The 25,574-nt window shown below is 49.6% G+C and overlaps 1 protein-coding gene and 1 long non-coding RNA gene across 3 annotated transcripts in view; both read left to right on the forward strand.

The window, feature by feature from the left end:
* The window catches only part of LOC103346531 (uncharacterized), a 328,438-nt gene that overhangs the window by 174,709 nt on the left and 128,155 nt on the right, over positions 1–25,574 (forward strand). The gene's annotated exons all lie outside the window — the stretch shown is intronic.
* LOC138846879 (trafficking protein particle complex subunit 9-like) overlaps positions 1–25,574 on the forward strand; it is a 31,380-nt gene that overhangs the window by 2,181 nt on the left and 3,625 nt on the right. The window contains exon 2 of the mRNA XM_070063827.1: positions 15,060–15,212. Coding sequence (XP_069919928.1) covers positions 15,060–15,212 — 153 coding nt within the window. The remainder of the gene's footprint in view (positions 1–15,059; positions 15,213–25,574) is intronic.

Here is a 25,574-nt window from a genome sequence, read left to right on the forward strand (position 1 = left end):
CTAGTGAGCCGCGGCACTGGCCAGAAATTTACTTTCGTTTGCCTGAAAGGCAGAAAAACAGACAGAGCGAGAAAGATTATCCATAGATTGTCTAACTCCCAAAGGGCCAAAGGCCCTTGTCTCTAGTTAGGCCTAGGATGGCTGGGGCCTATGTTACTCTCCTCCTTTTTATGGACAGGGGAAGAAAAGGCAGAAGAGGTGACTAACTAAGGTCACATACTGGGTGCACGGGGAACCAGCAGGAGGACCAAAGTCTTCTGATTCTCAGCTTTGGTGTAGTCACCCTTAGGAGGCAGAAGCACCATAATCATGTAACACACTGCCCGGTGTAGCCACCTCAGAGCAACACAGTTACTAGTGAAAAATTAAAGCCATCATTCTTTCTTTAGTTTCCTCCCAAGCTGCCATACATTTTCATGTGGAATTAAATTAATGGAAACAAACCATATGCTTCCAGAATATACAAAGGGAATAATTCCTGGTGCTTTTGCTGTACAAGGCAAGGCTCCCAGTGGTGACAGATGACCGCCAGCACTAGAAACTGGGAACGTGCGCAAGGCTCCTGTGTGGGGCCATGGTGACAGCAGCAGGTTTGCCTGTGGATATTAAAGAGCATCTATTTCCATTCTCGCCTCAGCTTCACCTTGGGCCCACTGAGCCTACTGAATGCCTGCTCTGCGGATGGAATGCTTCTCTGGTGCCTGCAACGTTTTCTTTCTTTGTGCCAGTGGTAGAGTTATTTTCTATCTTAAAATTAGGAAGAGCTCCCACCCTGGAGCTCATTTCATGCACCAGGTGTGAGGCACTTGACATTCTTTTTCCATATGAAGTTGTCCCAGTGACCACAGGAGGGCTATCGGGGTGGGTGCTCTGGTAATCTGTTTATTTCACTGTGACATCCCCTGTGCCTGAGAACCCAGAGCAGTGCTTGTCACTTAGCAGATGCTGCACAGGTGTCAACCCTGGTTCTCCCCTCCTGGGGCCATCCTGAGGATGCAGGACACAGGGGGACAGTACTAGGCACCGAAGTGCTGGACCCAAGCTTGCTTTGGCAGTGGCAGTGCTTGGTGCACCCTCCTCTCTGCAGGACTGCGTTTGTGGTCTCAGTGCCTGATGCCGCTGAACCTGCCGGCACCCTGTGTCCTTTCCTGCTCCTGCCTGACTGCTGGGAGGCACCGAGGGTCCCAGCAGGGCCCCCACAGCCCCTTAACGCATCTGCAGTCACCCTGAATAACCCCCCGTTCTTCAGATACCAACCTCAGAGAAAGAAAAGTATCTTGTTCTGTTATCCCCTCTTCCATCTTCCTTGCTTTCCTGACCTATTTTACTACAAAAAAAATTGTTTAATTTTTTTTGAAAGTCAGAGACAGAGAGGTTAAGGCAGACAGAGAAGGAGAGACAGAGAGATCCCATCTGTTTCCTTTGCTTGGAGAAGGATTTTCTTGTATGCAATCTCATATGTCTGTTTTTTGCTTTTGCCACCCACGCCTTTGGGGTCACATCCAAGAAATTACTGCTCAGATCGATGCCAAGGACCTTTCCCTCTGCTTTCCTCTAGTCGTTTTAGAGTTTTGGGTCTTATGGTTAAGAATTTATTTACTTACTGGGATATGTGTTTATGTATGTGTGAATGTGTACATATATAGATATCAAGTCTCTAGCACAAACCACTATCACAGGCATTTAATTTTATTTATTTTCATCTTATTTGAAAGGCAAAGGAGGCTGAGAGAGAGGAAAAAAAGAGAGAGAGGAGAGGGATCTCCCATTTTCTAGTTGACTCCCAGAAAACCTTCATAATATGGAAAAGTCTTATGCTACTTCAAAAATCAAAATACAGATTTATAAAATAAATTCAATTTTGTAAAATTTTTTATTATTTTTTAACAGGCAGAATTAGACAGTGAGAGAGGGAGAGGCAGAGAGAAAGGTCTTGCTTCCATTGGTTCACCCCCTAAATGGCGGCTACGGCTGCTCTGGGAGGAGCCAGATGCTTCCTCCTGGTCTCCCATGCGGGTGCAGGGCCCAAGCACTTGGGCCATCCTCCATTGCCCTCCTGGGCCACAGCAGAGAGCTGGACTGGAAGAGGTGCAACCAGAACAGAATCCGGCACCCCAAACATGACTAGAACCTGGGGTGCTGGTGCTGCAGGCAGGCAGATTATCCAAGTGAGCTGCGGTGCCAGCCAATAAATTCAATTTTTAAAATCAATCCAATTTTTAAAAAGAATAAACAGTACTAAATAAACACATAGAATGTTAAGTGTGCCTGTCTATGCACAGTTAGGATGCAGGATGAGGAATTATTTTTTTACTATCCATTTATATTTTTCAAGATTTCTAAAAGGAACATACATAATTTGTAAGCTAAAATTTATCATTGAAATGCTTTCAACTGTGGCAGGCACTGTGGTGCAGCAGGTTAGGCTGCAGCTTAGGACACCCACATCCCACACTGGAGAGTCTGGTTCAAGTCTTGGTTGCTCCATGCTACAGATCTAGATTCCTGCTCACGAGCACCATGGGAGGCAGCAGGTGATGGCTCAAGTGTTTGTGTCCCTGCCACCGACATGGGACACCTGCAAGGAACTCTGGGCTCCTAACTTTGGCCTGGCCCAGCCCTGGCTTTTGCAGGCATTTGTGGAGTAAACCACTGGATGGAAGATTTCTCTCTCTTTTTTCTGTCACTCAGCCTCTTACATAAATAAACAAAATTTTTTAAATGCTTCAACTTGAATTTTCAAAAAGCTTTAACAAAGAAAACTCGGGGCCTGCTACAACCCTCCCTCCGGGTACAGAACCCAGCACCATAAAAGGTCAGAGGTGGACAGAAGCTGCAAGGTGCCTTGGTTTGAATGCCGGGCATTCCTAGACCTGAGATGACCGTGGCAGCAGTGACAGGCATCCAGGACAGTGCAAACTCGGGACACACACAGTCACTGCCATCCCTTCTCCACAGATTAGGAAGCCAAGGCTCAGAGACTCACCCCACGTCGGGGGTCTGCCAGTCCTCCCCCACGTGCCCAGATTTCACTGCACTCCCCCCAGCACGCAGACACTGCCTAAGCAGCCATCATCCTGTGAGGAAAACCCTCCCTGACACGACTCAGCGAGATACCATCGCTTGAAGAGAAACATCAGTCCTCTAACTCCTGGCTCTCACTCTGCCTGGGTTATTAAACCTTCAGAAAAGACAATGTGAAGTCGTTCAGCTACACACAGACTGCCGGACTTACAGGGAAGGAAAGACAGCAGGATCCCTGTCCCCAGGAGTGCACAACACAGGGAGAGATCAGCTAGCTAAGGGACACTAGGAGCCTAACTAAATGATCTCATTGAGATCTCAGCCAGGTAATCAAAAGGAGAGGAGGAGGAATCCCCTGACTTCTTAACAGCAGGGGAGCTGGGGAAAGGAGCAGCCCAGAGCTTCTGCTCAGGCAGGAACAGCACCAACTACATGACCTGCTCCAAGAACCAAAAATGCCCAGTAAACCAAATACGTATTATGTAGATGGGGAAAGTATGAAACCAGGCTAAAAAGATGGCTTGAAGCAAACCGTGAGTTTCCTTGAGATAAAGCCAAGACTTCACAGGGTACACAAGGCCAGCCCACAGGTTCCCGAGCTAAGCAGAAGGCGCAAACTCTCCCTACCCTGTGACAAGTAGGCTGGAAAGAGCCAAGCCAGGGGACAGGAAATGACATTGAGAGGGTGCTGCAGCTTGCAGAGCAGGAGGGACCTGAGATCTGCATCAGGGCCATGACAGTGCGAAGGGGAAGAACTGGCCCAGGTGAGATCAGCTCATATGGACATAGGACATGCCAGGCAGTTGGGGCCCAGGTGAGATCAACTCACCTGTGGACAAAGGACACGCCAGGCAGGAGGGGCCAAGGTGAGATCAACTCACATGGACACAGGACACAGCAGGCACATAGAGTTTGCAGAGACTTCCAAGACTAAGAAGATGGTAGCACCTTTGACTCAAAACAGGAAATTCAGGAGGAAATGACAGAGAATTGAACAGAGGAGATAGTGAATTAGGCTCCCATTAAAAGCCAAGGGACTGGCCGGCGCCATGGCTCACTAGGCTAATCCTCGGCCTACATCGCCGGCACTCTGGGTTCTATTCCCAGTCTGGGCGCCGGATTTTCACAAAAAGTGAAAAGTTACATCAATTTAATATAAGAGAAAAATGCAACAAAAAATATTTAATTTTGTCAGTGTTTATTTGAAATACACTTAATTCATCACGTGTTAAATTGATGACAAATGAATTAGGAAGTTATTTTTGACAGGATAGAGATTTACTAACTTAAAAACATTTTACATTACTATACCTTCAGTAATGATCCCGTACAGTGCATTTGCATGTATTTTAGAAGGTAACTAACTGCGACTTGCACCGCAGCTCACTTGGCTAATCCTAGCCTGTGGCACCAGCATCCTGGGTTCTAGACCCGGTTGCAGCTATTCCAGTCCAGCTCTCTGCTGTGGCCCAGAAATGCAGTCAAAGGTGGCCCAAGTCTTTGGGCACTACACCTGCATGGAAGACCAGGAGAAGCACCTGGCTCCTGGCTTCAGATCAGCAGAGTGAACCAACGGAAAAGGAAGACTTTTCTCTCTATCTCTCTTTCGCTCACTGTCCACTCTGCCTGTCCAAAAAAAAAAAAAAAAAAAAAAAAGCCAGGGACATCAAACGCTATCTTTCAGTATTCAATTTTTTTTTTGTGAAAGACACGATTTGGTCTATTTCCAACATGATACATACTTTAAAGGCAGGGCTAGACTGTGGAGGGCAGTGACTGGGAAGCAGACCTGTGTTCTGTGGAGAACTCTGTAGATCCCAGGTGTTTCAAGTCCTTGTGTGCATGGGTACGTGCGTGTCTGAATAAGTACATTCCAAAGATTTCCTCATGCGCAAGTCAGAGATAATGCCACGCGGAATGTTTGTAAGGAAGAAGAGAATGACTGGGTACCAAAATCCTTTCTAAGACCCAGTTAAACTCTTTCAAATTCTAGGTTAATAGGGTAGGTAATGCATATAATACCAATTCTAAAAACACTCTAGTAGTTGGCATTGATGTGGTATTTTATTTATAGCTATGTCTTCCTTTTTTAATTGCTTTACTTTTCTTGAAGATCTTATTTATTTCTTTGACATTGAGAGTAACACACAGAGGAGATGAGAGGGAGGGAGGGAGGCAGAGAAAGAGAGAGCGAGAGTGAGTGAGTGAGAGAGAGAGAGAGTGAGAGAGAAAGTCTTTCATCTGCTGGTCCATTAGCCAATTAGTTGCAATGGGCGTAGCTGAGAGTATCTGAAGCCAGGCGCCAGGAGCCTCGCCGGGATCTCCTCATGGGTGCAGAGGCACAAGGACTTGGGGCATCTTCTGCTGACTTCCCAGACCACAGCAGAGAGCTGCATCAGAAGTGAGTGGAGCAGCCGTACTCGAACCGGCGCCCTTATGGGGTGGCAGTGCTTTACCTGCTCCCTCACAGTGCCGACCCTCCCGGAAGCCATTTGCCGTGGGATCCAGTTGTCTGCTAACAGGCCTGGGAAAGCAGAGGGAGACGGCCCAAGGACTTAGGCCCCTGAACCCAGAATGGAGCGCCGGCTAAATTCTCTGGCTTCTGCTTCAGCCCCTGGCTTCTGTCCCAGTCCTGGCCTTTGTAGCCACCTCAGGAGTGCACCCCCAGATGGACGATCACTCAGAGAGAGAGAGAGAGAGCTGGCGATGCCCCTGCACAGCTTCTCTCCCCAAACGGCTGCAATGAATGGCAAGCGCTGGGCCAGGCAGGAGGCAGGAGGCAGGAGGCAGGAGGCAGGAGGCAGGAGGCAGGAGGCAGAAGGTCCATTGAGGACTCCCACGAGACATGGAGGTGGGGTCCAGAGAACCTGGGCCATCAGCATCTGTATCCCTGGTAGCAGCCTGGAGAGGCGGGAGTGGAAGTGGCCCTGGGGCTTCGGATGCTGGATGCAGCAGTGTGCAGATGCGTCCTGGGGTGCCATGGTGACAGCCCATGTGGAGTGCGCCTGCGCCTGGTGCTATGACCCGGAAGTGCACCCACACGCTTGGCGCTGACTGCCCCGCGGTGCTCCGCTGGGAGTCAGCGCCGCATCTGCTCATGCCCGAAGCCTGCGCAAGCCACATGGAGAGGAGCCGTCCTCGACGCGGCTGGCTGAGCCTGAGGGAGACCCAGCGACCCCAGGGTCAGGCCAGCATCAGAGAGGCTGTAAGTGCGAGGCTGCTGCACTGTTTCCCAGGTGCATTGCTCTTCTTTGGCCCCTTCCGGAAGCAACGGCTCTCACGGACCTCTGTGCCCCCAGCAGACTGGGCCACCTTGGAGGTGAGTGATGCGCAGCTGTTGCGGTTTCCTGCTGGGCGTCCTGGCTGCTGGCGTGCCTGTTACTCGTGGGTCCCGAAGGCGCGTGTGGGGTCACAGTCGCGCTGTGCAGATGGTCTGGAAGGGTCCCCAGGGTGCGAACAGCTGTGTGAGAGGAGAGGTGGCTCGGTCTCCTTCCAGAACGGCCTTGTGTTCTTGTCTGTCTGCTTTTCGAGGGCCCAGCCTCCCTGCTCTAGACCTGTGAGTGTTGTCGGGAGGAATGAGAGCGAAAGTGCATGTCTGTGTCCTGGTCTAGGAGGACAGTTTCGGGTTCCTGGCATTGGGTGTGATGTTAGCGCTCTGTGGGTTTTTCATGAAAGAGCCTTGTCAGGCCGAGGTGTACCTTTTGTTCCTAATTTGATGATTTGGTTTTTAGTATCGCACAAGTCACGGGAGTTTTTGTGGAATAGGTTTTCTGTGTCTATTGGCATACTTTGTGGGCTTTCCCCATGTGTATTCTGTTCTGGGATTGATTGATTTTGTATGATAGGCATCCTTGCATTCCCGGAGTAACTCTCAGTTATGCACAGTGTGCTAAGCTTTGGTTGTGCTTCTGGATGGCGTCTGGTCATATTTTGTTGAGGCATGTGACACATTCACGACGGATATGTGTGTGCCATTTTCTTGATGATGTGTGCTTGTTTGGGATGTTGGGATAATGCTGGTCTGATGGAATGAAATGGAAGGCTTTTCCTCTTCATCTCCTATTTGGAAGGGTTTGTGAATCACGGATTTTAATTATCTTTTCCTTGGGAGTTCTCACCATTGGAGCCATCTATCTGGTCCTGGACTTTGTTCATGTCTGTTTGGTTTGTTTGTTTCAGTTTCCCTGCTACTACAGTGTCTTTGGAAATTATAAGTGTATTCAGGGTTTCTTGTTTTATTGTATTCAGTTTTAGTGGCTTGGGTCTTTCTGAGAATCAATCCATTCTATCTAGGTTGACCAAATCCCCGTACCTTGGTTTTTCCCTAGTGGTTTTGGATTATTATTTTGGCAAGGTTGGTAGCAATGTCCTCTCTGTCATTTCTGTTGTCAAGTCACTTGAGTCTGTTCTCCTTTCCCCTGTTTCCTGTGGATAAACGTTTTGTCAGGTTGACTGAGTTTTCAAGCACTCTAGTTTGGTCTCACTGAATGTCTGTTGTGATATTTTCTATGCTGTTGGGTTGATTTCCATTTGAAACTTTTTCCTCCTTCCAGTTTCTTAAGGTGTACTTTGCTGTTCTAGTGTTTTAAGGTAGGTAAAATTGGGTTTATGGATCCGATGTCTGTATTCTGTAATATATACCTGTAGAGCAATACAATTTCTCACGTGAGATTAGTCCTGTCAACATGGAAAACTATATGGATGTGCCCACTACTGGGAACATATTGAAGGAAAGAAGTCATTGTGTAGACAGAGAGGTTTTCACAGGCCTGTGCTTATTGCAGTAGGATGCACAATAGGCAGGCTATGCAGTCTGTATATTCGTGGATGGTGTCCATTCCCATAATGGCTTTATTCAGTCTTCAGGTGATGGGTGTGTTGACTGATTGCATATGTTTGCTCTTGTGAATTGAGCTGTAGTAAATATGGGGGCATAGATAACTTTTTTGTATGCTGATTTCATTTCCCTTGGGTATATACCTTAGGTGGATTGGCTGGCTCATATGGTACGTCTGTATTCAAATTTCTGACTTATCTCCATACTGTCTTCCACAGTGGCCATACCAGTTTATAATCTGACCTGCAGTGGATTAGGGTGCCTCTTCCCCCACATCCTCAAGGCTGTTGTAGTATCAATTTGCATTTCCCTGATGGCTAGTGATCCTGAGCATTTCTGCATGCGTTTGTTGGCCGTTGAGATTTCCTTCCTTGAAATATTTACCTGTTGAAGTCCCTTGCCCATTTCTTGGTGTTTTGTTTTGCTGTTGTTGAGTTTCTTGAAAGTGTCTGGTAGTTTATTCTTTATCAGTTGCGTGCTTTGCAACTATTAGTTTGCCTCTTCACTTTGCTGAGTGTCTCTTTGGCAGTGCATAAGCTTCTCATTTTTTTTTTTTTGGTGTCCTCTTCTATTTCATTCTTTAATCTTTTGTGATTCCCAGATATTGAACATCCTTGGTTAAGTTGATTCCAAGCTCTTTTATTTTCTTTGTAGCTATGTGAACGGGATTGGTCTTTGAAGTCCTTTCTCAGCCATGACATTGTCTGTGTATACAAATAGGCTCCTGATGTTCTTTGCTGCCACTTTACCACACTCTACTCTGAGTTTCAATACTGTCTTAGTGGAGTCTTTTGTCCCCACGTGTACACATTCCTTCCAGGGAGATGAGCTGTTACACTCCACTGCATTTCAGGACCAGGATTATCTAGTGATTTAACCCTTTACTTATAATTCACCAGCAACAAGTCATCCTTTGTAGACTTGGGAAGATGTCAATACTCACTCTTGCTTAAATAGTCCCAGATTCAGAAAAGTCTACTGTTTGTTTAAGCTTTCCAACAAATGAGCACATGTGCGAGGGTGTGCACACAGGCAGACACATGCACATATGTAGCCACACCCACACACAATCCTGGATGTCTTTTCTCTTCAACAAGAAGTGCTGACTCCATGCCAGCATGATTGAAGATTCATGCAGGTTTTGACTGGGCCGAGCTTCTTGGACTGCGTCTTTTCCCACGGATGCTGGAGCTCAGCCCGGGCACAGGGAGAAGCCGGCAACCACAGGCAGAGCTGAGCGGTCCCTGCCTCATCATCCAGTGCTACTCGGTGTTACGATGCTGACACCACTTTTTTCAGGGGGAGAATGAGTGACGTGTGCCCCACAGTTGACTTCTGTTTCTCCTTTTTCCTCTGGCCGCACGTCCCTCTGTGGGATTTTGAGAGGCTGCATTCTTCATTCTGTCTGATAGCACAGAAATACAGAGAAGAAACAAACAGGAAGGGCCGCCTGCGAGGCAGGGCCTGGTCTTGAATCTGGTGCCTGAGCTGTGTAGCTTTCTGTGATACTGCAGCCACAGAGACGGCTCACTGGCCCTGCCCACTGCTGCATGCTGTGTCTTAGCCATAAAGGCTTTGGTTGTTTGGCATTAGATGGTCCCTGAGTGTGGCACTGTCTGTGACTTGCACACATCACTTAAGGCACAGAGTTTCCTACAACATAAGCAGAGTGTTCGGTGTCTGAGTGTCCTCATGCTGGCCTCCAGGTGTGAGCCCTGGAGCATCACTGACATTCTGGCCTTGTGCCAGCAGTTTTCACACCTCTTCTCATGCTCTGCTCCTGCCGCACGTGTATGGGGGACGGCCCGGCCCCTTACACTCCTCAGATTCCTCAGGGTTTGCTTTCCCTCTCCTGGATGTTGCTGTTGCTGGGTTGTCTGCTAGTGACCAGCTGCCTGACTTGGCTTGAGCGATTTGACTGCTGGGGGCTTAATGTGCCTCCTGGATACTCACCGGGATCTAGTCTTCCCCTCATGCAGAATGACACCAGCACAGACACCAGCTGCCTGGCTCTTGGTGTTTTGGTGACAGCACTTAGCACTGAGCCCATGTTTGCCCCCTGCTCCTGCACTTCCTTTGGGGTTGTGGTTGGCAGGTGCCTCCTGCAGGTCAGCAACAGTCAGGGTTTATGTTCCTCGCACCTCCCTTCTCCGCCATACACCACCGCCTCTCAGTCCCCCTGCCCCTAGGGCTCTTTGGCCTCAGTCCCAGAGTTCATCTCTCCAGTGAAGCACTTTTGAGGAAGGAAAAGCCCTCTGGACAGGCGAGTAGAGTGCTGTAGCTGGTTGTAACATGTAGCCCTCCGCCCCACTAGTTATGGATTTCTGATAGGCTAGATGGGTAGCTGCCAAGTCTGGGACCCAGCAGTTCAAGCCACTGGGCAATGAGTCTTCCTTTAGTTCTGGGCCCCCAGATGTGGGCAGTGAATTCAGCAGGCAGTTACTGTCCCCATTCTCTATGATGCAGTGGTGGTGATATTTACACATTACTCAGATTCACGGGAGCCTCATCTCCATCTGGTCTATGTTGGCGGCCTCCGCTGTGCAGTCAGAGACCTCTCCCCTGACTCCTCTCGAGGGCAGGGGTCACATCTTCCTGGTCTCTTTGTCCTCAGAACCTTGCCTCATGCCTGCCATGAGGCTCCTCAGTGGCTGTGCAATGAATGCTCCTTGCACGAGTGAAATGGGCAGTGTGGAATGTGAGAAGCAAACCTCACTGGGGCCCGGGCTTTCTCATCCATCATCCCAGCAGTTTCTGGGTGCCGCGTTGCTATGCTAAGTCTTCGCATTGCTTCATGTTACCATCATGCTGACTCTGTTACCACCTCCTCTGAGGACAGGTCATCTTGGCTGACAGAGGACTTGGAGCCCTACCTGTCCCGAGAGCTGCAGAAGGGCAAAGCTGGGCTTCACACTCAGGTGGGCAGATGCCAGAGCTCCCATACTTGAGTGTTCCATGTTGTTTTCTGCATGCCCTCCATGAAGTTCCCTTGTACAAAGCCTCCTCTTTGGAGTTCACTCCGGCTCTGGTCAGGGCCTCAGATAGGTGGGAGGAGGCCATTGCCATGCAAGCGCTGAGTCCTGGTTCCACGACTTACCAGCTGCTTGGCTTTGGGCAAATTGCTGTAAATCTCTGTGCTGTAATTGATTCTTTTATGACTTGGGATGGAGCATCTCTGTTGGGAAGCTGCTAACTAGGCAGTTGCTCCAATTCCTGCCCTGCTTGCCTGGGGCTGTTCCTGCTGGATGGTCCCTCCGGATGGTCCCTGCCTTGCCAAGTGAGCACAGTAGTGGCATGGAGAGGCAGAGCTCACCTAATTAGTGTGGGCGGGCTAGTTTTTCCTTAGCCTGGCCAAATTCTTAGTAGGCATCTGATTGCCTGCCAATGCACGTGGCTGCCACAGAGTTAATCTGCTGCCCCAGGGAAGTTTATTCAGCTGGCTGAGACGAGCCTGGTACTTGGGGACACACAGTCCCTGTGATTTGCTGCCCCTGTCATCAGGAAACATTACTGCCCTGCCACAGCGTGGGGCACCATGAAGGCATCTGCATTGGCTCAGAACCCACCTCTCTGTCAGGTGGGCCACAGGCCTTGGTGTGGTTGGTCTTGCATGTGGATGTTCAGCCAGGACCCACAGGCTTCTCACTGCATGAAACCAGGTTAGGGGGGCAGGGGCCTAGACTTAGAGAGCTATTAGCGCAGATTTATACAAGTGTGTGTGTGTGTGTGTGTGTGTGTGTGTGTGCAGGCTCAAGGGGACTTCCCAAAGCTCATGGAAGAACAGAACTAAAAGTAATTTATTTGGTGCCAAACGTTTTTGAAATCCACGCATGCTTTATTCATAATGTACTTTTCTCATGAATGATTTGAAGGTCCCTCATATGCAAGCATTTTAATCTTTTTTGGCATCAAAATAAACTTACCCTTTAATTCTATTTTCTGTGAACTTCTTGAAGTATCCTTGTGTGTATTTCTTTATAAAAGCATGATAAAAGCTCATTGCAGAAAATTCAAAAAATACAAAACCATTTGAAATAACCCATGATCCCATGACTCCAAGCAAACTAATATTAGTATATAGATATGTTTTCATTTTTTCTACTTGAGTACTTTTATGCATTTGAAATTACATTGTACATTCAGTGTGGCATCCTGGTTTTTTTTTTTCCGTGTAACTTGTTTCCATCTGTTCTAATTATAAACCGAATTATAAACCGAACACTGTGACTTGGTCCACACTGTTGTCACTTTTGTCTTCTTCCCCGTGCCAGGTCCTGTTCATGGCTGGAGGGGCAGAAATATGGTGGCAGCTAGTGCTAGAGTGTGCCTGCTGACTGCTGGGCCGGGGTCCCACACTCTGCAGGGCTAGCTCATCCTCACACGGCCCTGGGGAGGGACTACTCACTTAGGACAAGGAGAGAGGGGTTTTTGAGACATGGGAGGAGTCATTAACACTGCCCAAGTGCTATTCTAGTCCATACTGTGTTCTAAGCATTTGGCTTCTATTACCTTGTTGACCTGGCATGACAGCCCATCTTACAGATGGCTAAACTGACAGACACGGATGTTTGGTGGCTCACTTAGGACACACAGCCAGGGCTGGCAGGTGAGGAGAGATGCCCTGTCCTGAAGCTGGTGCTCCTAACCCTCATGGTGCCTGCCTCTCCAGGCAGGTGCTGGGTCTCAGTGTTGGGGGCTGGTGCCATCCATTGATTGATTGATTGGTAGGAGAATGAGTCCCTTGGATATAGTATCCTACTTGTCAGGGCATGGAAGGGTTGTGTGTATGTGTGTGGGGGACAAGGCCCACAGGAACGCAGCCCATGAGTGGGGCTGTGGAGGACAAGTGGGACCCCTCTGTGGCGACAGTGGGCCTGGCCCTCTCCACAGAGGCACAGGCTGTGCTGGTGGAGGAGAGCTGGCAGCATGTGGGCCAGAGTGCCCTCCTGAGGCCCCTCAGTGTGTGCGCTCCTCCTGCTGCAGGAGCGCTCGCTCAGAGCCTGCCCGTGCTTCCTGCCCATCCCCGGCTGTGTGAACCGGGCAGCTGACATAGTGGCTGCCATTTACACAGACTGTGCTCTAGAAACAGCTTGGAGAGGATGTTGGGAGGTGAGGTTTTGCAAGGCCTTGGTGTCTTGTCTGACATGGGCTGTGCTTAGGAAGGGGGTGGCTGCTGGTGTGGCTCATGCATAGGCCACGGGGGCAGTCAGCTTGCATTTCCTGTGTTCTTGGGGCCTTGGAACTGGCCCTAGTAAGCAGGGTCCACTTGGCTCTCTGTCACCTGGCATCTCTTATCCATTCCATTCCTGAATGGATTGACCAGGCTAAAAAGCAAAAAAGTGGAGTTCATTAAAATCCATATAATATCTTTATAGACTTCCTGGGTTGCTGGAGGGTCTCGGTCCCATCCGTGGTGCGGGAGGAATGGCATAACTTCCGCCTGGAGCTGCTACAGCACCCAGAGCAGGTGTCCCAGGGTAGTTTGGACCTCAGGGCTGCGGTGCAGACTGGAGAGTAGGAACACACACAGGCTTCAATGATCTTTGTGGGCTAGGGCAGTGCCTTGCCCACTAAGGATGGCTGCTGTGAATGTCTGAAGTCCCCACGTGCTGCGGCTACACAGGAGACAGACCACAAAACCAGTGTGTGAAGGCGGTTTTGAGCGTGACATCTATTAAGCTGTGCCACATACCAAGATCGTGCTGGACACAGCACAGGACCAGAATCCTCCTCCTACTAACCATCGCTGGCTTCTCTTCCTCCCCTCAAGTCTCTCTGGGAGGGTTTCCTCATGCTGCATACCTGGACCCTAGGCTCTGCAGTGCACTGCCCAGGAGCCATGACTGACCCACCCTGCATGTGCTCGGTGTGTCTGTGTCATTCTGCTGGCTGGCCGAACACTGGACCTCACTGCTCAGGGCTGTGCGGCATCTGTGCTTGCCCCTGTGAGCAGGAGGGCAGTGGGGCTGGGAGCTTCTCAGTGGAGCAGAGTTGGAAGCTGACCTTGTGGCACAGACATTGGAGGTTGTCAGTTTTCCCAGGTGTGCTGGCTGCAGAGAATACTGGGCCTTGGTTGGATGTCTCACATCTCACTCCCAGTTACTAATGAAGGAGGGATGGCCACTTCCCAGGCCACACTGGGTGTCCCCTGTGTCTCTTCCTGTCCTTCCATAGGGTGCCTTGCTGTGAGTGATGATGACCCCACTCCATTCTCTGCCGCGGTCACCGTGTGCAACCTCTGCACCAGCCCCTGATGCAATGATGATGCCCCCTGCCCTGTTTTCTGCAGAGGTCACCATGCACAGCTTCTTTTTTTTTATTTTTTGACAGGCAGAGTGGACAGTGAGAGAGAGAGACAGAGAGAAAGGTCTTCCTTTGCCATTGGTTCACCCTCCAATGGCCGCCGTGGCCAGCATACTGCGCTGATCCGATGGCAGGAGCCAGGTGCTTCTGGTCTCCCATGGGGTGCAGGGCCCAAGCACTTGGGCCATCCTCCACTGCACTCCCTGGCCACAGCAGACAGCTGGCCTGGAAGAGGGGCAACCGGGACAGAATCCGGCGCCCCGACCGGGACTAGAACCCAGTGTGCCGGCACTGCAATGCGGAGGATTAGCCTAGTGAGCCACGGTGCTGGCCACCGTGCACAGCTTCTGCACCAGCCCCCAATGCAGTGGCCGTCGCCCCCATGCTGTCTGCAGACAAACCGCAGCTCAGGATTTACCATTCTGCACAGTGCTCCAGGCCCAAGGCCGCTTCCTCGCTGGCCCTGCCTGAGTCTCTGCTCTTAGCTGTGTGTTTCTAATTCTGGATTCCTTTCTCTGAAGCAGTGTCCCTGCTTTACATGGGTCTGTTTCCCTCACAGCAGTACAATACAGAAAATGTTCATGGTGGAGAAACTTAGCTTCACTTGCCAGAGCCACAGGCCTTCATTTCATCTGCAGATCCCGCGGCTCCCCAGGAGGGACGGTGGCCTGGCCTTGGGCCTGTGCCTTGGTGTGATGCATTCTCCCTCCTCTTTGTGCCTCACGGCCTCTTCTGATTCAGGGCTTTTCCTAGGACTTTGCTTTCTGACATCTTGAATGGTTCTCACTTTTGTTTTTGAGCGTGTGCCAGAATTTCCCAGCCGGGTTGGTGTCAGTCTCATTGTGCCTCTGCTCTGCCATCACCATCAACATCACTATTGTTGTTATCATTGCAGAGAAACTGTATGGCAACTTCCTGAGCTGGAAGCTGGAAGAAACCCTCGCCCAGTTCCCCCTGCAGCCTGGGCAAGCAGCCACCTTCACTGTCACCATCAAAGCGAGCCTGGACTTCTCCTGCCAGGAGGGTCTCCTGCAGGACCTGAGTGATGGTAAGCGGCTCCCTCATTTCTGAGAGCTCACCTGCTCCCAGGTGTGTGTTGTAGTCAGCTCTCTGTGGCACCTGTGGGGAGCAACTCGGACTAGACTAAGTTACTGGAATTAAGACTTATTCTATGCATCTGCTCTCCCACAATATGGCGCTGAGAAGGGAGAAACAGCTTTACACAGCTGCCTCCAGTTCAACCAATAAACTGTAGGACCTACTCCTGATTGGAGGAGAGCAGCGTACTCGGTGTGTGGGTAGCAGAGTTGGGATTGGTGGAAGAGGACTATAAAGGAGGAGAGAGACAACATGCACCAGGAACATCTGAGGGGAACATCTAAGAGGAACACCTGTGCATCCCCTGAGAGAGCCGGCCGGTGGTGTGCCGCTCCCCCGCGGAAGTGGGGAAAGTGGCTAGGGGGAACCGCCCTTCCACGGAGGTGGAAGGGACGGTAGCCAACCCGGGAAGAACCAGCAGCAAGCCTGGGAAGGGCCGAGCAGATGAAAGAACAGCGCAGGGTCCTGTGTCGTTCCTCCACGAAGAGGGGGAGCGACATAATGGTGCCGTGACTCGGATAGGAAACCTAGGAGGGAAGAAACAGGAAGAAGTGGGAAAATACTGGAGAGAGAGACTAGTAAAGAGCCTAGGGAAAAGCCGGACGGAAAAGGTGCCGGAAGAAGCTATCAAAAGCCTAGGCATAGACTCAGATACGGACTACGGGGGGAAGCTGGGAGAAATCTCTAAGGTCGAAAGCGAAAGTGAAAGCTAGAACAAACAGACTTGGATACGGACTGCGGGGAGAAGCCAGGAGAAATGAGGGAGGAATATTGTTGGAAGAAAACTTAGGGAAACATACAGGGTAGAGAAAAATGTTAGGGAGGATGAAGCTGCGGGGGCAGGCCGAGGCGGAGACGTAAGCCAGCTTGGAATTCTTTAAGTCAGCCCGGGGAGCAAAAGGTGAAAAGTTAAACCAGAGGTGGAAACGTGGGCCAGGTTGGAATCCGTCAGATTAGCCCTGGGAGCAAAAGACGGGAAGCCAAACCATAAGGCGGAGACACGTAAGCTAGGTTGAATTCACCAGGTTAGCCCAGGGAACTTAGATTGAATACCGGTGGCGGAACCGTAAGCTACGCTGTGTGACTCGCGGAAGCCGCCGCATGCAGAGAGAGCGCACGGGGTGTGAATAGATAGGGAACGTGGGGCTAGTGTGAGGCCGTGGTGCGGGCGCGAAGGGGCGCGGAGACCGCGGAGTGCGCGCGCAAAGCCGGGAAGCCACGCAGATGAGAGAAGCACGGGCTGAAGTGGCTCAGAGCCGGGAAGCTGCCAAGAGGCAGCCTCGGGGCGGGCGCCGGGAAGCCGCAGGGATAAGAGAAACAGAAGTTTTAGAAGTAAAATGAGAGAAATAGGAATGCTGGCAGATAGAAGTAAAATGGGAGAGATAGGAATGCCCGGAGATAGAGAAATAGAGAAAAACAAGGCCTCCCCTCAACATGGCAATGAGAGAGCTTGGATTTGGTCTGCCTGATTAGTAAGACGATAAGCACCTGTGGGTGGCTGCAGGTCACAGAAGACAGGCACGTTATCAACACCAATAAGTCTCCCCACAATAAGGCAATGAGAAGGCTTGGATTCGGTTTGCCTGATTGTTAGGGCTTGTAAGCACCTGCAGGCAGTTCTAGCAGAGCAGAGCATGTGCTGCAGGGCACCGAACACAGGCACGCATCAGCGCCTAAAAACCTCCTCACAACATGGCAAAGAGAGGACCCGGATTCGGTTTGCCTGATTGATAGTGCTTGTAAGCACCTGTGGGCAACTCCAGCAAGCAGAGCAGAGTGTGAGCCATGGGGGCACCGAAGACAGGCGCGTATCAATGCCAAAAATAAAAAGAAAGGGGGATCTGTGGGGAGCAACTCGGACTAGACTAAGTTACTGGAATTAAGACTTATTCTATGCATCTGCTCTCCCACAATATGGCGCTGAGAAGGGAGAAACAGCTTTACACAGCTGCCTCCAGTTCAACCAATAAACTGTAGGACCTACTCCTGATTGGAGGAGAGCAGCGTACTCGGCGTGTGGGTAGCAGAGTTGGGATTGGTGGAAGAGGACTATAAAGGAGGAGAGAGACAACATGCACCAGGAACATCTGAGGGAACACCTGTGCAGCCCCCGAGAGAGCCGGCCGGCGGTGTGCCGCTCCCCTGCGGAATGGGGAAAGTGGCTAGGGGGAACTGCCCTTCCACGGAGGTGGAAGGGACGGTAGCCAACCCGGGAAGAACCAGCAGCAAACCCGGGGAGGGCCGAGCAGATAAAAGAACAGTGCAGGGTCCTGTGTCGTTCCTCCGCGAAGAGGGGGAGCGACAGCACCCACCACCGGTCATGTGACTCGCTCAACCGAGACCTTGCCCCTGCACTTGGTTAGCAGCGTGGCTTACTGCAGGCACATTATAGAGACAGTTTCTCAATTCCCACTCTTGACCATCTTGTCCTGATGTGCTAGGTGGTTGTCCTGAGGGAGTGGAATGCTGTGATTTTTCCCCCAAGTGTACCTGCTGTGTTGGTGGAACACACAGTGGTGATGATGGAGTTCTCCCATCTGGTGATGCCAGTAAGGAGACGGAGCTGGGGGCAATGGGAATTGTATCTGCTGCAGCACCAGGCCTGGCCGCGTGGGGATGTGAGTTCACGGGTTAGCTGTGTCAGGTTGTCACATGCTCTTCTGGAGGCCTTGGGGGGTGTGTTAGTCAGCTCAAGCTACTGTAACAAACCCCACACCTGGCCTGGCCTGACCACAGACATTGATTTTCTGACGGTTCTCAGCATTGCAAGTCTGACCCAGGTGCTAGCATGGTTGGGTCCTGGTGAGGGTGGCCATCTTCTTGCTGTGTTCTAATGGGGTGGAGACAGATCAGCTCTCTGGTATTTCTTCCCCTTATTTTTATTTTTTTAAGATTTATTTATTTACTTGAAGGGCAGTTATGGGTGTGGGATGAGGGAGACACACAGGGACACATGTGCATGCCCACACACACACAAACACACAGAGAGGGAGAGAAGAAAGATTTTCCATCTGCTGGTTCACTCCCCAAGTAGCCACAATGGCTGGGACTATGCCTGGCAGAAGTCAGGAATCTGGAAAACCATCTAGGTTTCCAGTGTGTGTGTCAGGGGCCCAAGCTTGGGCCATCTCCTGCTCCTTTTCCAGGCATGTTAGCAGAGAACTGGATCAGAAGTGGAGTAGCCAAGACATGAACTGGTGTTCACATGGGGTTCTGGGGACACAGGCGGTGACTTAACCACCTGTGCTGTAACACCAGCCCCAGTAAGAACATTTCAATCCTGTGTTTTAAGGACTTTAGAGTCCTCGTATACAGTGCGTGACTTTCATCTCCATGAACATGCTGTAAATGACAGACCCTCCTGTGGGTATTTTTGGTCTGGGTATTCCTGGGTGTGTTGCAGCTGCTGTTCCTTGTCCATTCACCTGCCAAGGGGCATTCATGCATTTCCATTGTCTTGGCTGTGGTGAGCAGTGCTGCAGTGGACATGTAAGTGAAGACATGGTTCTGCCATATACATATATGTATTCTTGTATATATCACATACACACATATTCACATGTACAAATCACATACATATACACATGCATATTACACACATGTCACACACAGATATCACACACATGTACATACACACATGACATACATGTACGTATACACCTTACATGCACATGTGCATAAATCCGGATGTGGGCTGGTGCGGTCGTGGGAGAGCTTGAGTTGTTTTTAGCCTTTAGGGACCCTCTGTGCTTGTTTTCAAAATGCTGTACTGACTGACGTTCCCCTGAGAAGTGTGCTAGATCCCTCTTTCTGCACCTGTGGCCTGGGTCTTTTGGTAATAGCCAGTCTGGTGGAGTGACATGATGTCTTACATGGTTTTATTTTTATTTATCTATTTTAAAGATTTATATGTTTATTTGAAAGTTAGAGTTGGAAGAGAGAGGGAGGGACAGAGAGAGGGCTCTTTCATCTGGTGGTTTGCTCCCCAGATGGCCGCAATGGCCAAGCTGTGCCAGGCCGAAGCCAGGAGCCAGGAGCTCCTGGATGCAGGGGCACAAACACGTGGGCTGTCCTCCACTGCTTTTCCCAGCTCATTAGCAGAGAGCTGGATTGGAAGGGAAGTGAGTGGGACAAAAACCAGTGCCCAGGTGGGATGTAGCGTCTCAGGTGGCAGCTTACCCACAGTGTCACAACACTGGCCTCTCTGTTGTGATTTTAATTTGCATTTCTCTGATAATTGGAGATGGTTACTTGTATGTCTTCTTTCGAGAAGTGTCCATTCAGGGGATGTTTTCTTGTTACTGATTCATTTGAGTTCTTTGTATTAAGATAGTAGCCCCTCACCTGATAAATGATTTCAAATATTCTCTCAGTGTGTGCGTCAGTTCTCTACTCTGTTGCTTGTTTCCTTTGCTTGGAGAAGGATTTTCTTGTATGCAATCTCATATGTCTATTTTTTGCTTTTGCCGCCCATGCCTTTGGGGTCACATCCAAGAAATTACTGCTCAGATCAATGCCATGGACCTTTCCCTCTGCATTCCTCTAGTCGTTTTAGAGTTTTGGGTCTTATGGTTAAGAATTTATTTACTTATTGGGATATGTGTTTATGTATGTGTGAATGTGTACATATATAGATATCAAGTCTCTAGCACAAACCACTATCACAGGCATTTAATTTTAATTTATTTTCATCTTATTTGAAAAGCAAAGGAGGTTGAGAGAGAGAGAAAGAGAGAGAGAGAGAGAGAAAGAGAGAGAGAGGGGAGAGGGATCTCCCATTTTCTAGCTCACTCCTACAATGCCCAAAATGGTCCCAGGGCTGAAACTAGGAATTAGGAACTAAATCCAGGTATCTGACATTGGTGGCAAGAACCCAGTTATTCGAGCCATCACCACTGCTTCCCAGGGTCTGCCCTGGCGGGAAGCTGGAGTCAGGAGCCTGAGCCCTAATGTGTGACATGGGTGTCCTAAGCACTAGGCCAGATACCATCCTTTAGAAGGTGCGTGGCATAAGGACCCTGTCTTGTTCTGTCCTGTGTTCCCAGCTCTTTGGCCGTGACAGGCAAAGGGCTTTGTGTCTTGTGGTGTGGATCATGAATGGGTCCTCTTTCTCCTGCTTCTCCCCTGAGTGTGTGGGTTCTGAAGTTGTGTTCCTGTTCTTTCTTGTGAGCATGTCCCCCTCAGAATTGCCCCCAGCTTCTCTGGGGAGTTGTTGAAGATCTCAGAGTTCTCATCCACGCGTCTGTGGCTCAGCTCCCTGCACGGCCATTCCATTTGCTTTCCTGTATCAGGGAGCTTGTTGGGGTCTCTCCTGCTACTCTGTGTTGGGCAGCTGGGGCTGCTGGAGCAAAGCACCACAGGACAAGTGGCTCAGGCAGCAGAAATTGCTTTCTCACGTCTGGAGACTGGGAAGGCCGAGACCACGGTGCTGGCAGAGTGTGTTTCCCGCTCGCTGTGTCCTCACTTGGAGGAGGCCGAAGGGAACTCTGGTGTTTCTACCTCTTCTTATCAGGGGGAGACCCCACCCTCCTGAGCTTAGCCACCCCGGCCACCTCCCAAAGGCCTCGCCTCCTCATGCCCTCGCCTTGGGGTCCAGGGCCTCAGCACCTAGATTTTAGAGGGACAGACAGTTCAGTCCACGGCAGCCTGCATAGAATTTGCTGTCTCTCTGCAGTGTTTGATGAACCATCAGGAAGTTCCTTCGGCTTGTGCTGGTGCTTAAGAAAACAATTTCTTTATGTTGTTCACAAGCAGGCTTAGCACTGGGTGCGTTAACAATGGAGAAAGTCAAGGGGACGTCTTACCAGGCTTCAAGCATCAGATGCGGTGGATTTTCTCGGTTTGTGTGGTGCTCTGTGCCTCTGCACTGCGTGTTCCTCTCAGTGGGCAGTGGGTAAACAGATCCCGAGTTCTCCCCCAGAAGGGAGTTGGGCATAATGAGTGGTGCCCAGTGCCGGGGTCCTGGGCAGGCTCAGCAGTCAGACAGACTCCCAGTGGGGATTATTTGTGAGCAGCAGGGGGCAGTACCACGTGTAAAGTCGTTGCCTAGGAACAGCATACAAGCTTCCAGTGGACATCTGAGCTCTGTGGGTTTTGGTGGCACCTTCAGTGTTCGATACTGACCTGCTTGGTGGTATCTTTGCCTTGGCATCTGTCATGGGAAAGGCTCAGGCATTCCCTCTGCCATCCTTAGTGGAGAACGAAGTGGCAGTTTGTGGCTCACATGTGGGAACACCTTCCTCTGGCTTTTGAAATAAAAGCATATTAGAACTAGCATTTTGGATACCCTGTGGTTTGTAAATGCAATGAGGGAGCCACACACCTATGTGGGACAGGACATGTGTGTGTGTGTGTGTGTGTGTGTGGTGCCCCCCCTTGCTGATCATGGTTAACAGAAGTGCAATGCTGATTGTTTGCACAGAAAAAGGCAGAACAGGCCAGGGTCATGGGAGAGCAAGGTGGACACCCAAGGACCGTGGGGATTTTGGTGCAGGCTGTGAATTATCACTTGCAGTTCCACCTGTGCAGTCACGAGGCCACCGTGAAGCCCTCGTCTAGGGAAAGCTTCAGGCTCGGGGGCAGAGGCTCATCTGTGGCCTCTTGCAAGCGGGAGCTGACCCTGCAGTGGCTCTCAGTCTGCCCCTCTCAGAAGCATTTAACTGGGAAGTTAACTCCATTTAACTGTGGGCCCCGTTTGCTCCTTGGCAAGGACTCACACGAACTCAGGCTTCTGGAATGAGGTGTTGCTGTTTGTTTTGCAGTAGGAGGTTGTGCTGGGCTCTTTCTTCCTGTGATTCCTGTTCACCATCCCACAACAAGTACAGCAGAGAGCAGGCTGCAGGATGCCGTGGAGGCATGGGGGGAGTCCCTGGTGCTGGACGTTGTTAGGTGCCCTCTCCCACCAACTCTGTAAGGTAGATACTGGTTTTCAATCACTGCTTGATAGAAACAGTTAGAAAGACTGCTCTTGCTTAAAGATAGAAGAGAAAGAACAATCCAGTGCCATGCACTGTCCTTTTTTTAAAAAAGATTTATCTTATTTATTTGAAAGTCAGCGTTACAGAGAGAGGTAGAGACAGAGAGAGAGATCATCCATCCACTGGTTCACTCCCCAGATGGCCGCACGGCCAAAGATGCATGCTTTGCAACTGTTAGTTGACCTCTACATTTTGCTGAGTGTCTCTTTGGCAGTGCAGAAGATTCTCAGTTTGTTGTTGTTGTTGCTGTTGTTGTTTGGTGTCCTCTGATAGGAAACCAGGAGCTTCATCCTGGTATCACAGGTGGGTACAGGGGCCCAAGGACTTCGGCCATCCTCCACTTCTGTTCTGGGAAAGATTGATTTTGTATGGTAGACATCCTTGCATTTCCAGAGTAACTCTCAGTTGCACACAATGTGCTAAGCTTTGGTTGTGCTTCTGGATGGCGTCTAGTCATATTTTGTTGAGGCTTATGACACATTCACGACGGATATATATATATATATATATATGTCATTTTCTTTATAACGTGCTTGTTTGGGATGTTGGGATGATGCTGGTCTGAGGGAATGAAATGGAAGGCTTTTCCTCTTCATCTCCTATTTGGAAGGGTTTGTGAATCACGGATTTTAATTATCTTCTAAATGGGAGTTCTCACCTGTGGAGCCACCTGGTCCTGGACTTTCCTTCAGGTTTTCATGTTTTTTTCTTTGTTTGTTTCGGTTTCCTTGCTACTACAGTCTCTTTTCAAATTATAAGTGTATTCAGAGTTTCTTGTTTTACTGTATTCAGTTTTAGCGGTTTGCGTCTTTCTGAGAGTCAATCCACTCTATCTAGGTTGACCAAATCCCCATGCCTGGTTTTTCCCTAGTATTTTTGGTTTATTATTTTGGCAAGGTTGGTAGTGATGTCCTCTCTGTCATTTCTGTTGTCAAGTCATTTGAGTCTGTTCTCCTTTTCCCCCCTGTTTCCTCTTTTGTCAGTTTCACTGAGTTTTCAAGAACTGTATTTTGGTCTCAGTGAATGTCTTTTGTGATATTTTCTATGCTGCTGGGTTGATTTCCATTTGAATCATTTTCCTCCTTCCGGTTTCTTCAGATTTACTTTGCTGTTCTAGTGTTTGAAGGCAAAATTGGGTTTATGGATCCGATGTCTGTATTCTGTAATATATACCTGTAGAGCAATACAGTTTCTCATGTGAAATTGGTCCTGTCAACATGGAAAACTCTATGGGTGTACCCACTACTGGGAACGTGTTGAAGGAAACGAAATCATTGTGTAGACAGAGAGGCTTTCGCAGGCCTATGCTTATTGCAGTAGGATGCACAAAAGCCAGGCTATGCAGTCTGCAGACGCATGCATGGTGTCCATAGCCCAGAATGTCTTTATTCAGTCTTGAGGTGATCGGCATTTTGGCTGATGGCATATCTTTGCTCTTGTGAGTTGAGCTGTAGTAAATACGGGGGCAGAGAGAACTCTTTTTTGTATGCTGATTTCATTTCCCTTGGGTACATTCCCAGAGCTGGAGTGGCTGGCTCATATGCTACGTCTGTATTCAGATTTCTGACTTATCTCCATACTGTCTTCCACAGTGGTGATACCAGTTCACATTCCCACCAGCAGTGGATTAGGGTGCCTTTTCCCTCACATCCTCAAGGCCATTGTAATATCGGTTTGCATTTCCCTGATGGCTAGTGATCCTGAGCATGTTTGCATGTGTGTGTTGGCCATGAAGATTCCCTTTCTTGAAATAGTTTGCTTGTTGAAGTCCCTTGCCCATTTCTTGAGTGGGTGGATTGTTTTGCTGGTGTTGAGCTTCTTGAAAGTTTCTGGTAGTTGATTCTTTATCAGCTGCATGCTTTGCAACCGTTAGTTTGCCTCTTCACTTTGCTGAGTGTCTCTTTGGCAGTGCAGAAGCTTCTCAATATGTTGTTGTTGTTGTTGCTGTTGTTTGGTGTCCTCTTCCATTTCCTTGTTTAATCTTTTGTGTTTCTCAGATATTGAGCATCCTTGGTTCAATTTATTCCAAGCTCTTTCATTTGCTTTGTAGCTATGTGAACAGGATTGGTCTTTGAAGTCCTTTCTCAGCCGTGACATTGTCTGTGTATACAAATAGGCTGCTGATTTTCTCTCCTGCCACTTTACCACACCCTACTCTGGGTTTTCATAGTCTCGTAGTGGGGTCTTTAGGATCTCCTATATAGAGAATCATGTCATCTGCAAATAGGGATAGTTGGACTTCCTCCCTCCCAATTTGTATCTAACATTGAGGAATGAGAGAAAAAGTAGCAACATGATAATGAATGTGCACGGAGCAAATGTCAGCAGTGACCTCCGATGCTACCTTTCTGTATTCTCTCTTGCTTTGTGGGAGACACGATTTGGCCTGTGTCCGACATGATCCATACTTTAAAGGCAGGGCTAGACTGTGGAGGGCGGTGAGTGGAAGCAGACCTGTGTTGCGTGGAGAACTCTGTAGATCCCAGGTGTTTCAAGTCCTTGTGTGCGTGGGTACGTAAGTGTCTGAATAAGTACATTCGAAAGATTTCCTCATGCGCAAGTCAGAGATAATGCCACGCGGAATGTTTGTAAGGAAGAAGAGAATGACTGGGTACCAAAATCTTTTCTAAGACCCAGTTAAACTCTTTTTCAAATTCTGGGTTAATAGGGTAGGTAATGTAAATAATACCAATTTCTAAAAACAAAAAGAAACTCTAGGAGATGGCCTTGATGTGTTTTTTTTATTTATAGCTATGGGTTCCTTTTTTAATTTTTTTTTTTACTTTTCTTGAAGATCATATTTATTTATTTGACCTAAGAGTTAACACAGAGGGGACTGGAGGGAGGGAGGGAGGGAGGGAGGGAGGGAGGGAGTGTGTTTGGAGAGAAGACTTCCAGCTGCTGGTCCACTACCCAATTGGCTGCAATGGGCAGAGCTGAGAGTATCTGAAGCCAGGAGCCAGGAGCCTCGCCGGGATCTCCTCATGGGTGCAGAGGCACAAGGACTTGGGTGTCTTCTGCTGCCTTCCCAGACCCCAGCAGAGAGCTGCATCGGAAGTGGAGCAGCCGTACTCGAACCGGCGCCCCTATGGGGTGGCGTCACTGGGGGCCTTGGCTTTACCCGCTACCTCACAGTGCCGACCCTCCCGGAAGCCGTTCACTGTGGGATCCAGCTGTCTGCTAACAGGCCTGGGAAAGCAGAAGGAGACGGCCCAAGGACTTAGGCCCCTGAACCCAGAATGGAGCAGCGGCTAAAGTCCCTGGCTTCTGCTTCAGCCACTGGCTTCTGTCCCAGTCCCGGCCTTTGTAGCCATCTCGGGGGTGAACCTCCACAT

Source organism: Oryctolagus cuniculus, chromosome 19 (assembly GCF_964237555.1).
Source record: "Oryctolagus cuniculus chromosome 19, mOryCun1.1, whole genome shotgun sequence".
In the NCBI taxonomy this organism is placed as follows: domain Eukaryota; kingdom Metazoa; phylum Chordata; class Mammalia; order Lagomorpha; family Leporidae; genus Oryctolagus; species Oryctolagus cuniculus.